Source organism: Cyprinus carpio, chromosome B11 (assembly GCF_018340385.1).
Source record: "Cyprinus carpio isolate SPL01 chromosome B11, ASM1834038v1, whole genome shotgun sequence".
In the NCBI taxonomy this organism is placed as follows: Eukaryota; Metazoa; Chordata; class Actinopteri; order Cypriniformes; family Cyprinidae; genus Cyprinus; species Cyprinus carpio.
Window position 1 is genome coordinate 333,016 of NC_056607.1, and position 14,417 is coordinate 347,432.

At 38.6% G+C, this 14,417-nt stretch overlaps 2 protein-coding genes across 3 annotated transcripts in view; both read right to left on the minus strand.

Moving 5' to 3' along the window:
* LOC109076850 overlaps nucleotides 1-14,417 on the minus strand; it is a 472,477-nt gene that overhangs the window by 259,146 nt on the left and 198,914 nt on the right. The gene's annotated exons all lie outside the window — the stretch shown is intronic.
* Nucleotides 1-14,417, minus strand: part of lrp1aa (low density lipoprotein receptor-related protein 1Aa) — a 166,386-nt gene that overhangs the window by 15,022 nt on the left and 136,947 nt on the right. Inside the window, 9 exon segments of the mRNA XM_042733414.1 lie at nucleotides 494-765; nucleotides 1,312-1,431; nucleotides 2,957-3,088; nucleotides 3,185-3,322; nucleotides 4,182-4,256; nucleotides 4,994-5,116; nucleotides 6,181-6,313; nucleotides 6,414-6,520; nucleotides 8,112-8,228. Of these exon segments, the coding sequence (XP_042589348.1) occupies nucleotides 494-765; nucleotides 1,312-1,431; nucleotides 2,957-3,088; nucleotides 3,185-3,322; nucleotides 4,182-4,256; nucleotides 4,994-5,116; nucleotides 6,181-6,313; nucleotides 6,414-6,520; nucleotides 8,112-8,228 (1,217 nt within the window).

The window sequence follows — 14,417 nt, forward strand, 5'->3', positions numbered from 1 at the left end:
TAAAATACATATAGGATTAGGATATTTGTTTCATTTAACATATTTAATTATTGCAGGTTTGCGTCATATTCCGAGTTTGCATCTCACTGTTTTTATTAATTTGTGCAGGTGAGATGAGTAAATGCATGTTGACATTTAGTCTAGATCTACAGTATCATCATGTTCACACAGCGCACACAACACCCCTGCACTACTCTCTCAACCTGCGGTCATGGGAGCTGTCAGTCAATTAATGAGAAGAAAAAGTAACTCAGATATTTTCTTGTAAACTAAAAAGTAATGCATTACTAGTTACTTGAAAAAAAGCAATCTGATAACGTAACTCGCGTTACTTGTAACACTTATATTTTGCATGTTTGTATTGTTAGGGATTAAGGGAGACTTCTGATAACAAATACCGGTTGGAATATCAATTAGCTAACTGTTTTTGGACAGGTATCTGAAACCATAAGTCTCTCATATTCAAGTCACAAATGTGCTGTAAGAAGCTGACCTCTAGATCAGTAACTCTGGAATTGGTTTGTCTTCGGTTGCGGTTTGAGTTCGGAGAGGCGGGTGCAGCAGAAGGCTGCTCGAAGGATGAGATTCTGCCGGTGTGCCAGTTGGTCCAGAAGATCCGTTTGGATTTGATGTGCAGGTCCATGGCGTCGATTCGTACATTGGCATCTCCTTGGAAGGCCTGTTCATATATCCAGTTTTGCATTCCAGGATACAAACTGCGAATTTCATTATCATCTGCCACGTACAGAGCCTGTTTGTCACTGCCTATAATGACAGATAGGGGGCGTCACAGCACAATGACAGAAAGGAAATGTAATTCTCAAATCAAGATAACAGCAATACACCTCAAAAAAAAATATTTAGAACTTAATCTGCATACATACAATATACTCTCATAAAGTGATATGAAAAATACAGAACATCTCAACTGCTGGATTTTTTATTATCGCAAAACGTAAAATATATTATCCCACAACAATATATTTAATGTTGGATATACGTTGGATATATAGTACATCCAACTTTATCCGCATAGATACAGTATACTCACTTACTAAGAGATACATAGGCTATACTATAAACCTTATATAACTTTATGTTGTCACAAATAATCTATATTATTGTTCAGTTCAAATCTGCTAAATGTGACTATAAGGCAGATATTAAGAAGATATTATTATATTGATATTAATATATGAAGATATTTTAATCATTAAAAATCAAGATTTTCTGAAAAACTACCTTGAAACAATGTGTATTGTGAAAAGCAATATACAAATAGACTTGACTTGACTGTAGTTTGAAACGTACTGTCAGCCTTGCAGGTGTTGTTCACTTTGACAAAGTTCTTGGAGCAGCTGCATTTGTGAGAGCCTTTAGTGTTGTTACAGATGTGAGAACAGATCCCGAACTGCTTGCACTCGTTCACATCTGTTGAGAGAGAAAAATTACAACATGGACAGGCACAAAAACATTAGATGCATGAAGTGAATTTCACAATCATCTCTGCTGAATGATTATATGATGGATTCATTCTTGTTTGACACTGATGGTATGGTTTGTTATTACCACAAGAAATACAGATTATTTTTTAATTCTAATTTTATTTGGTTTTAGTTGATAAATTGAGCTGTGCTCCATTTTTCTTGTCACCAATGCTACTTCCACTAACAGATACTATATGGTGCATCTCAAAAAATTAGAATATCATGAAAAAGTTCCTTTTTTTTGTAGCTTATTCCAAAAAGTGAAACCTTCAAATATTCTATATTCATTACATGTAAAGTAAAACATTTCAAAAGTTTTTTTGTTTTAATTTTAATGATTACAGCTTACAGCTCAGTCAAAAATCCAGTATCTCAAAATATTAGTATATTTTCTAAGATCAAAAAAAAAAAAGGGGTTTTGCAAAACAGAGAAGTAAAACATCTTAAAAGAATTTAACACAAAATCAAAAACCACAGAATCAGTGAGGTGTGGCATGGAAGCAATCAGCCTGTGGCTCTGCTGAGGCACTATTGAGCCACTATTGAGCTCGGATCCACTGTTTCTCATCTTTCTCTTAAAAAATATCCCATAGATTGCATATGGGTTTCAGGTCAGGCATGTTGGCTGGCCAATCAAGCACAGTAATATCATGGTCAGCAAACTTTGGACCACTGAGCAACAGTCCAGTTCTTTTTCTCCTTAGCCCAGGTAAGATGCTTCTGACGTTGTTTCTGTTTCAGAAGTGGCTTGGTAGCCCTTTTCCTGAAGACGTCTAAGCATGGTGACTCTTGATGCACTGACTCCAGCTTCAGTCCACTCCTTGTGAAACTCTCCCAAGTGTTTGAATCAGCTTTGCTTGACAGTATTCTCAAGCTTGCGGCCATCCCTGTTGCTTGTGCACCTTTTCCTACCCAATTTCTTCCTTACCAATCAACTTTGCATTTAATATGCTTTGATACAGCACTCTGAGAACAGCCAACCCTTTCAGTAATGTCCTTCTGTGACTTACACTCTTTCTGGAGGGTGTCAGTGATTGTCTTCTGGACCATTGCCAAGTCAGCAGTCTTCCCCATTATTGTGGTTTCAAAGAACAAGATATGCGCGGAATTTATACTGTAGAGAGTCATTTAATGAAACTCAAATGTAAATATTCAAATATTTTGAGATACTGGATTTTTAACTTTCATGAGTTGTAAGCTGTAATCATCAAAATTAAAACAAACAAACAAACAATTTTTTTTTTCAAAAGTTTTACTTTACATGTAATGAATCTAGAATATATGAAAATTTCACTTTTTGAAATAACTATTTTTTTAGATGCACCTGTATATATATCAACTTTGATTTAAACATGAGTAAAAACATGTTCTTCTGTAGCTGATGAAGCCTCAAATTTTTTTTTTTTTTTTGAGTTTTGTTAGCAGTTTAGTCTCCTCTGGTTCTCAGCATGTGTGTGCTATACCGGTACCTGTGCAGGTTTGCGGGTGTGTTTTCTGGAAGCCAGGTTTGCAGGAGCAGAACGAGTCGGTTCCGTTCACCACACAGTGACCTTCATCTTCACAAATACTGTGGTTGTTACGGCATTCATTTAGACCCGAATCTGTTCAGAGACACAGAACATCACCAATAGACACTCAGTGAACCTTAATCTTTTATGTTTGACAAAAAAAGCTGTCAAATAAACAAATAGGCTCACTTTTCTTGTTGCAGTTGATCTCATCAGAGCCATAGTCTTCACAGTCGTTGAAGAAATTGCAGCGCAGGTTAATGCTTATACACTTTCCAGTGCTGCATGTAAACTCACCCTTTCCACAGACCGCAGGCGCAGGAGTTTCTGATGGGGAACAGGGACAAATTCACTTCAATAGACACATCATATCTAAAGGATGTCGACATTAGGTAGGTTTCTTTGACAGTCTTTTTAATTTCATCGTTTGCACTTATCTTGTCATTCTAGTCAATCTCAATATTTCACCTCAGATTTTTCTTGGTATAAATTTACAGAGAAATATTCACTGTGAATCATGTGGTTGGGTGATATACAGTTTTTGCACTGATCTTCAACTCAAAACATTCACTCCCCAAGACATGTGATGTAACGGTTTATATAGTCATTCAAGTCAAGTCACCTTTATTTATATAGTGCTTTTAACAATACAGATTGTGTCAAAGCAACTGAACAGCATAACTTAGGAAAATAGTGTGTCAATAATGCAAAATGACAATAGTAAACACTCATTTTTCGGTTAAATACACAAAACATGCTTTGAAAGAGAAGCTCCATGGGTTATTGATACATCTTCCGAAATCTAATGTGTAAAGAACAGTGTTACTACCAGATAACTGCACTATTATTCAAATAATATGCACAGTATATGAATTCCATACTGAACGTATTGTGATTGACTTGAAACGTTGTAACACATTAGGGTTAGTGTTAGTAATGCCAAGGCTGTAACCACATATTAAGGGGATGGGATCCCCCATTTTCTATGGTGGTAAAAAAAATCTTAAAAGTTCAGCAAAAAATAAAAACACACATATATGTAGATACCAATATTTTCAGTAAGATATCATAAAATTATGTTAAATATTTAATGTAATGGCACAGGCAAAAATGACATGCAAAAAAAAAAAAAAAAAAAAACATGACATTTTCAATAAATCAGCCAAGAAAAGTAGCAATTACTCACGGCAGTTGAGTTCATCACTGTTGTCTCCACAGTTGTCCACACCGTCACATTGTTTAGACACTGGAACAAAAACTCCTTCATTATGACATCACAACCATATTCAGACAGAACACCAAAAACTCAAAAAAACAAGAATAAAAACAGTCTTTCTTGGTGAGAAAAAATTCAGACTATTTCACCAGCAGAGACAGACTGAACCCCAAACATTCAAAAGCTCAATTTGACATTGCTTGTGCAACAGTTAATGTAAATGAAGCTACGCTGCTAATGCACATGAAGAATCCTAAGGCCTGGTTCACACCCATATTAACAGGTTGCAATATTCACACTAAATATAAATTACAAAACCCCTAAACACAAAAGTTAAAAGGTTCCAAATAAGTAAAAAAGTTAAAATGTATCACATCTCACACCATTTACTATTTAATTAAACTAACAACACTCTAAATGCAACATTGACCAGCATCCAGTAAAATAAGCTATTTCATTTCTGAAACATGCGGCTTATATTTATAACTATTACAGATTTATCTGGGATTTAAAATGATCAAACAATGCAAAATATCTTTTGTCTCTGAAGTGTTTAATTCAGTTGCTCAAAAACAGGCACTGGCAGATGGGGATTTAATATAGAAAACATTTCGGCTTTAATTTCCCACAAATAAAATTACAAAACCTGATGCAAGGTTTGGCTCATATCGTCCATCACTATTGTTCTTGCATGTACCACAGTTCTGGGAAATATTTAAGTGGGAGTCTGAAGAGAATATGAAGTGCTAATTGAGCTGAAAATAAAAAAATCAACTACTCACTGCACACGTCTGGATTCTCATCTGAATTGTCTCCACAATCGTCCTCACCGTCACACATCCAGCCCAGCGGCTTACACAGAGTGTTATTACACTGAAACTCTTCCAGAGGGCAGAATCGACCCACTACACACACACACACACACACACACACACACACACACACACATAGAGGGTAACTCATCTGTATTCATTCCAGCACAACCACACAGCAATTATTGTGTATGTATGTGTGTGTGTGTGTGTGTGTGTGTGTGTAAAACACTCGGCAGTGCATCTTCAGAAAGACCTCCTTGAATACTAAAACCCTCTCCAGAGAGTCTGATCACTCTAATTAATACTGCAAGCACTGATTTATGGGTAATGCTGTTGTTTAAAAGAACAGATCAATCCTGAATAAAAAAATTTATCATTTACTTACTCTTATGACTTTAGAAGATATGTAATATAGTGCACAAATCGTATGGATTTGACAGATGTGGTCACTATAAATGATCATTGCATAGAAAAGAGCTATAAGACATTTCTTCAAAAATGTTCTTAAGCAGCATACAGTACAGGTTAGATAAAGTAAGGAATAGTTCACCCAAAAATGAAAATTTGGAATGGATGCCATCAGAATGAGACTCCAAACACAATAACCCACGAGTAATCCACACGAATCCAGTCTATCTATTAACGTCTTGTAAAGCCAAAAGCTGCATTCTTGTAACTTCAAAACCACTGTTTTTGGCTAAAATACAAGTCTTCTATCCATAATATTGCTTTCTCCAGTGAAATATCATCTCATATACATCAGAAGAGAAATATGCACAGATCAAGCACTGTTTACAAATGAAAACAGCTCTAAACAAATATGTTAGTGAATTTGAAGGACAACAGGTGTTTTTTTTTACTGGAGAAAGTGTTATTATGAAATAAGGTCTCGTGTTTTAGCCTAAATTTGGGCCCAAATTTCTTAATGATGGATTTGTTTCTAACAACATGCAGCTTTTCTTATTCTGATGGCACCTATTCACTGCAGAAGATCCACTGGTGAGATGAAGAAACAAACACAACTACATCTTGTGCAGCTTGAGGCCAAGCACATTTTTAGCAAATTTTCATTTTGGGGTGAAATATTCCTGTAATAATTGACAGTTTCGGATCGAGCTAATTCTGTATTAAGCATGTTTTTGTGCGATTTTAACCTCCAGTGTCACAGTTCTCCTCGTCGCTGCCATCCATGCAGTCGGCATCGGCGTCACACCTCCAGCGGAATGGGATACAGTGACCGTTCTTACACTGAAACTGGTCGTTATCACACTTCACATCACAGCCGTGCTGCAAAATACACACACATTACAAACTGCAGTGAGTATTTGCCATTCAGGAGGTGTGCGTTTTCCTGAAGCAGGTGTGAATAGGTGGTTTTGTGACTTGCCTCATCAGACCCATCAGCGCAGTCATGATCTCCATCACACTTCCATCTGCCAGCAATACAGCGGCCGCTGGTGCAGGCAAACTCGCTCTCAGAGCACTGCCTGGGCACTGACACAGACACCAGACACACTTCTGTTATATTTCAACAATACCTTGTCATATTTTAGAATACAGTAGGGTGGATCTTACAAAGCAGTCAAGACAAATCCAGGTCACATTTCACTACATAGTCAAAAGACAGAAATTATATTTATATATAGCATGAAACAAAAACTGTTGTTGGGCTCAAGATTTTTTCAAGCATGTTTTCATTAAAATTCTCATTCGTAGTACAAAAACAATGCTTATTCTCATTACAGTAATTTAAAAAATAAAAAAAATACAAATACTGAACTGCTAAGGATTTATACACAACTGTTCATCAGTTTGGGGTCAACAAAGTTTTAAAAGAAGTATTTTATGCTCACCATAGCTGCATTTATTCATTAAAAATACAGCCAGAAGCTCAACAGTAATATTTTAAAAAGTATTACAACTTAAAATAATTTTCTATTGTAATATATTTTAAAATATAATTTACTCCTGTGATCAAAGCTGAATTTTCAGCATCATTACTCTAGTCTTCAGTGTCACATGATCCTTCAGAAATCATTCTAATAACAATTTGCTGCATTGTCTATAATCTATGCTCATTAAGTGATGTATCACTATAATAAGAATTGAATAAGAATCGGCACTGATAATGGTAAGAACTACAAACAAACTCAAAAGTTAAAAGTCTGGAAAAATTACAATGAGACTTTCAGGAGGAAAACGTGCTTGGTTGTCATTAAAAATAATGACATTGTGAAAAAAATCTTAATGGTCCTAAAACAAGCAAAATTTTCTAAAAACAAAAGGTAATTGTATGCCACAAGTGAAATGTGGCATGGATTTTTTTTTCTTTTTTTTTTTTTTTTCTTGACTTCAGCTGTAAAAGCAGGGGTTTTTAGGTAATATGATTGTTAAGGGCATACATCTTAAACCAGAGGCACAAGGACAGATGGAGCTTTGGGGGTTTGGGAGCAGCAGGCAAAATAAAAAATAAAAATAAAAAAATCAAATTCAATCCATAACTGCTCAAAAACTACAGTAATAGGCTTCACAGTTGCTAGCTGCTGAGCACTGGAAAACACTCATTATTAATCACTGACCATCATGATTATAACTTCTTTAACCATTTAACTGTTTATATCTACTGTAAATTGCTGTCTTCAGTTTTTCATGCAAAGTGAAACAGAAAAGACCTTTCAAGCCTCCCAGTGTCACCAGCGAGCAGCCACTGACGGAGATGTTCAGGACTGAAGTGGAAACCTACCTCTAACCCACATCAATGTGGCAGTGTGAAATGAAGAATAAACAAGATGTAGACATGTAAATGACCAGACGAAACAAAAACATGCACAAAGGGGAAAAAAAGTTATCTTGTTCATTAAAATGTGCTCATGAACAAATAAATGAGAATGACAACGATCAGGTTTTTCGGTTCATTTCGTGTCGCTGACTGCCTCTTATCTGCAAGCCTAACAGAACGTTCTGCCTGATGTTTGTCTGGACCCGTGCAGTCTCAGCGTTCGTCTGGAACCTTTCAGTCCCAGATTTCTGTCTGGACCCGTGCAGTCTCAGCGTTCAGATGCAGCAGCAGGCGCTGGAAACCTACCACACTTATCCTCATCCGAGTTATCCCCGCAGTCGTTGTCATAGTCACACTGCCAGCGGCCGGGTACACAGCGATTGTTTTTACAGCGGAACTGATACGGCTCACACGTCCTCTCATCTGCATATATAGCCACAACATTAATGCTGTAGAATTCTTCAGTGGCAGCGTATAAATAACTAAATTATAGAATCTTTTTATAAGTTAGAAACATTTTATAAGTTAAGGTATGGTTAACTCAAAAATCACAAATTTTCATAATTTTACTTACACTCATGTCATTACAAACCGATAACAATTTGGTTAATCTTCAATATCGAAATATTGAAAACAATTTTTTTAATGAAACCTAAGAGGTTTCTGTCCCCTCATTGAGGTCCAGCTAACCAAATCTTAGAAGACATATTCAAATCTTGTGAAGAGAAATGATTGCTTTATATTATGCATAGTTATGCATAGTATTTAATTTAGGCTTGTGTGTATTAATATAATGTCCATATTAAAATGAACACATATACTACAGTACATGGAGCCAATCACGTATAGTAAACACAGAAGCTTGTGTGCGCATCATATGCTAGAACAAGGGTGGCGAACATCAGTCCTGGAGAGCTGCAGCCCTGCAGAGTTCAGCTCCAACCCTAATTAAAACTCACCTGCCTAGAGCTTTCTAGTAAACCTTTAGACCTTGATTAGCTTGTTCAGGTGTGTTTGATTAGGGTTGAAGCAAAACTCTGCAGGGCTGCGGCTCTCCAGGACCAACGTTCACCACCCCTGGGCTAGAACAAACCTCACTGGTTCTTGTGCATCACACTTGCAAGTCTGAGCTCTCTGAATGTGTGTACATATATAATGTACATATTTAATTTATGTTTTAAAGCCACTGTATCTCTTCACAAGAATTAATCCACTCGATTCATATGAATTTGCTTGTTTTAAAAATCCTTTATAATCTTTAAGATCCTCTAAGTTCTAAAATGTCTTAATTTGAGTTTCAAAGATGAACCAAAGTCTTATGGGTTTGGAATGAGATGAGGATGAGTAAATGATTAACAATTTTCATTTCCTTTTCAAAGGAATTTGTGCTGAATCAAAGCACTGTGGGAGAGCCTCTGGCTCTTGAAGCATGTGTGAAATCATTCCAGTGGAGCAGCGAGATGTCACGGGCAGGGTGACGTAGAAACCAGGACGCTTAAAAGCACATCCGGAACAAACAGCATTTGTTCTTCTGTGTATGTCTGTCATAGTCAGTGTTGGGGTAGTTACTCAAAAAATTTAATTAGTTACTAGTTACTTCTGTAAATTGTAATGAGATTACTTTACTAGTTACTGCATTTGAAAAGTAACTTCACTACTTATTACTTTACTTTCCTTTTTTTTAGGGCCCTATGAAATCCGTTTAATTTTTTCCCAAATTCCGTTTTATTTTTTTCCAAATTCCGTTTTACCATTTAAATTTTTCTGGATTCCATTTTTTTTGTTTTATTTTTTTCTCAACTCCTTTTTAATGGTTCAATTTAATTGCATTAATCAAAAAGCATGTCTAATTTATTTAAATCATACCACTTACACATTTTCACAACAATTTATTAAAAGTTTAACAAAAATGACATGTTTAGGGCCCTATGAAATGTTTTTTTTTTTTCTTCACCATATGTTTTATTGTTACCAAATTCTGTGTTTTAGCATGTCTAATTATTTAAATGCATAAAAACAACTTAATATATTAAATTTTTTCTTAAAATAGCCTTATTTTAATGCATGTAAATATGTCAATGACTTGCTGAAGTGCACGAAAACCAGCTATGTATGTATTAGACCCGGAAATAATCTCTCTCTCTCTCTCTCTCTACTGTATAAAAAGTACATTATATATTATTATGTAAAGTATAATATAATATAATATAATGGGATATAATATATAAAAAATATAATATAATATAATATAATATAATATAATATAATATAGGGCCCTATTTTAACGATCTAAACGCAAAGCGTAAAGCACACGGCGCAGGTGCACTCAGGGCGTGTCCAAATCCACTTTTGCTATTTTAACAACGAAAAAACGGTTGGCGTGCCCGAGCGCATGGTCTAAACAGGTTGTCCCTTTTCTCTGAATGAGTAATGGATGTTTTTTGGGTGTAACGTGCAATAAACCAATCAGAGTCTCATCTTCCATTCCCTTTAAGAGCCAGTTGCGCTCGTGCCATGACGAATTTGCTATTTACACAGCGGAATTTGGCAAGCGCAAAGACAGAACGCGTCTCCGAGATGAAACGGAGCTGCTCGTGTGTGAGCAAATAGATAATTCTGATACATGCGATGACTATCCATTATGACATGTAGCCATTTTTATATTTAATTAGCCTACAAAAAATTCTTATGCATTGCATAATTTAATTTTTAATATTTGGCATGTCTCTGTGCTGCTGTGCGTCCCTGTGTTTAATAAGCAGCGTGTACGCGCGTTGTGGACCCGCCTTTACTAACGCGCTCTTTAAATAACAAAGAAAAAACATTTTCAGCTCCTTAAAATAGCAATTCGTCTGAACACACCTCTTTTTTAGACCAGCACGCCCATGGGCACACAAATGGGCGCAAATGCATTTGCTAATTAAACGATGTGGCGCTGGACGGGAAAATGCGAAAGGTGCTGGACTGAAACTAGCAAACACACTTGCGCTGCGCCTTGCATCGCATTGCACCGGGTGTATGATAGGGCCCATAATATTGTATTGTATTATAGTTATTATATCCAAGTTGTCTGTCTGGAACGCAGCATTAGGTTAACGTCAATAAACTATCGTTTACTACAATTAAGAGCCATTCTTTAAGGTAACGTTTCAGCACTTGACAAACGGATAGCGTCTCCTAAGTAGCACTTAAAGCACAGCTACATGCGATTGCTTTAAGTGCATTTTTGGGAAACGCACGTGAAACAATAACAAATGATCGTAAAATTACTCGTAGAAAACGTTCTTAAGCGCTAAGATCAATCGTTATTGGGAAACCCGGCCCAGAACTTTGCACACAGGCAAACACAGCTTGTGTAACGCAGGAAAGCGTGTTCCTATAATCTAGTAAAGTAGTGTAGTTACCAATATTATTAGTGTAATGCGTTACTTTACTTTGTTACCCAAAAAAGTAATATAGTTACTGTAATCCGTTACTTTGTAACTCCTTACACTGGTCATAGTTTATGTTTGTTTGTCTATGCCAGTGCACAATCAATGTCAAAACAAGTAAAATATGGTGAGCAAAGAGTCTTAATAAGGCCTAAATCTAAATGATTGTGTTCCTCCCTGCCTGCACTATATTACGGGTGGGAACACACACGGTTCCTGTCCCGCTGCAGTCGAGGCAGAGCAGCGATCGAGATCGTGGTACTCGCAAACTGATCCAGTTAGAGAGGGGCTCTGCCTTATATAAAATAAACCATATTCAGCTCAGCTCTTCAGCCCTAATGTATCAGACTATGCAAACATCAAGGGTAGAATGAGCAGGGCTATGGGGCAATGCCTAAGGTGGAGCAGACGCTTTGCGAGCGATCTGTCCCTTGATACAGCATTGTTTCTTAAGTCTCCATCATTACCCACCAAGCCATGTAGAACAACCTCGGCTCTGGTGGGTAAGGTGGCAGGTCAAGCCAAGGGACGTCTGCAGGCATACCAGGCTGACCTGTTAAAAGACCTTGATGAGAGCGAAGGGGTGGGTCCGGACACAATCCAAGAACTGGACCAGGCCACCAATTTGTCTCTTCAGTCCAATAAGAAGACGGCCAGAGCCATCAGCCATTCTATTGAAGCCCTTGGTGGCCATGGATTGGAAACTGTGAACTTGTCTGACATCAGAGAGAAGGACAAGTTTTTCCTCCTGGATGCTCCACTTGCATCTTCTGGCCTGTTCAGTGCCACTGTCACCTTAGTTGTCAACCGGTGGTTGGAGGTTAAATAGCAGGCAGCAGCATTCCAGCACTACCTCCCTCACCAGCCTCAGGTCTCGGGGCTGCTGGGAGGGAACAGCTCCTGGTATCGCACAACTCAGAAGCAGAATGTTGTTTCCCATGATGCCTCACCCAGATGAAAGAGCTGGGGTTGGGCCTGCAGGCCAAGAAGAGTGTGCTTTCTCCAGTACAGAAGACCACTTATCTTGGTGTGATATGGGCTTTGACGATGATGTAGGCCAGTCACTCACTGTAAAACTGTTTTAGAGATTCTTGGGTCTGATGGCAGCAGCATCCAATGTGATACCTTATGGCAGGGATAGGCAACTCCGGTCCTGGAGGGCCACTATCCTGCAGAGTTTAGCTTCAGCCCTCATAAAAACTCACCTGTCTGTATCTATCTAGTAATCCCGAAAACACTGATTGCCTTGTTCAGGTGTGTTTAATTAGGGTTGGAGCTAAACTCTGCAGGACAGTGGCCCTCCAGGACCGAAGTTGCCTATCCCTGCCTTATGGCCTGCTGTCCATGAGACCTTTGCAGTGGTGGTTCAGAAACAAGGGGTTTTCCCTGAGGGGGCAACCCACTTCGCATGATCAAGGTTACACACCCCTGTTAAAAAAAAACAGCATATGCTGGTTAGGTATGTTTTAAAGCATGACTGCTGGTTTGAACTGGTTTGAGCTGGTTGTTAGGTATGTTTTGAAGCATGGCTGCTGGTTTGAGCTGGTTTAAGTTGGTCATGTGCCGTTCCTAAGATGGTTGTGAGCAGGAGCTAGTTGCTTAGGACCAGCTTAGAACCAGCTTAAACCAGCTCATGACCAGCTAAGGACCAGCTTAAACCAGCTAAAACCAGCAGCCATGATTCAAAACATACCTAACCAGCATATGATGTTTTTTCAACAGGGATTATGAAGAAGCCTTGGTTCTTGTCCCAGGCTCCTTATTTTGGGAGCTCCTTGTCATCACGTAACGCTTACAACAGATGCATCCCTCACTGGCTCAGGATCATGAATTGTTCGCTAAGCTCAGGGTGTGTAGGGAGACATAATCTCTCATGGCACATCAATTGCCTGGAGATGCTGGCTGTGTTCTGAGCACTGAAATACTTTCTCCCAGACCCGAGAGGCCATCATGTGCTTGTTTGTACAGACAATAAATCTGTGGTCTCTTACAGTGTCCACTTTGCAAGTTGCACACCAGATCCTCCTGTGGGCTCAAGGAAAACTGGTCTCCCAAGGTGGTGGAGCAGATTTGGAGGGAGTTTGGCCAGGCAGAAGTGGACTTGTTTGTGTCTCAAGAAACAACACACTGGCTATGATTACATGCAACCAAATAATCCTTCAGTAATCGGATTGACGGCTAGAGTGGTTATTATGTGCAAACATTGGGAAACTTTATATTAGTTCAGTGTGCGCATGTCCAAAAAAAATCAATTCCCATTTGAAGCTTGTAACATATAAACATGCACATCCCCCGATCACTTCATTTAGCCTTCATGTAAACACTACATTCAGATTCATCAATTTAATTTAATTCAGTCTGATTGAAACAAAAATTGTGCATGTAAACTGGCAATCTCTGCTCTGGTTTTCCCTCACGTGAGATTCTCTCGGACTGGAAGCCATGGTACAGGCATCACTGAGGCTGTGTCTTTATGCATTTCCCTCAATTGCTCTGCAGCCAGGTGTTCTGGGGAGAGCTCACCGGGACAGGATCTATCTGTTACTAGTAGCCTCGTTCTGGCCTGCTCGAGTATGGTTCTCAGACCAAGTGGCCCTCCTCGACGGCTCTCCATAGGCAGGGAGCTAAATCCTTCACATTCGCCTGGAGTAATGGACACTGTGGGTGTGGCCTCTAAGAGGGCACAACTTACCGATTCTGGTCTCTCAGCTGAGGTTGCTGAAAACATACTCCACTCCAGAGCTTCCTCCATGAGAAAACAGAATGCCTTGAAGTGGGCACTGTTCGTTTGGTGTGGAAATCGACAGCAGGACCCAGTTTACTGCCTGGTTGGTTCCGTGCTGGAGTGATTCTCCACAAGGTTATCTCCCTCCACCTTAAAGGTGTATGTGGTGGCCAAAGCTGCTAACTAGGCCCCTTTGGGTGGTCAGTTATTGGGAAGAAACCTGTTAGTGACCGTTGGTGCACTCAGTGCAAAGTATGGTGGCTTCTAAACCCTTCTATTATTTAGACCTGGGATCTCTGCCAAGCTTTCAAGTTCTCCTCTCTTAGCTTTGCTCACCATGATTCATGGTAGACAGGTATTTGTCAGTATGGCGAAGCAAGTATTGTCTTTTCCACAGTGTTTCGAGTTCCCTTGAGAGGGAACGTCTCAGGTTATGTCCCTACCCATAGATCCCTG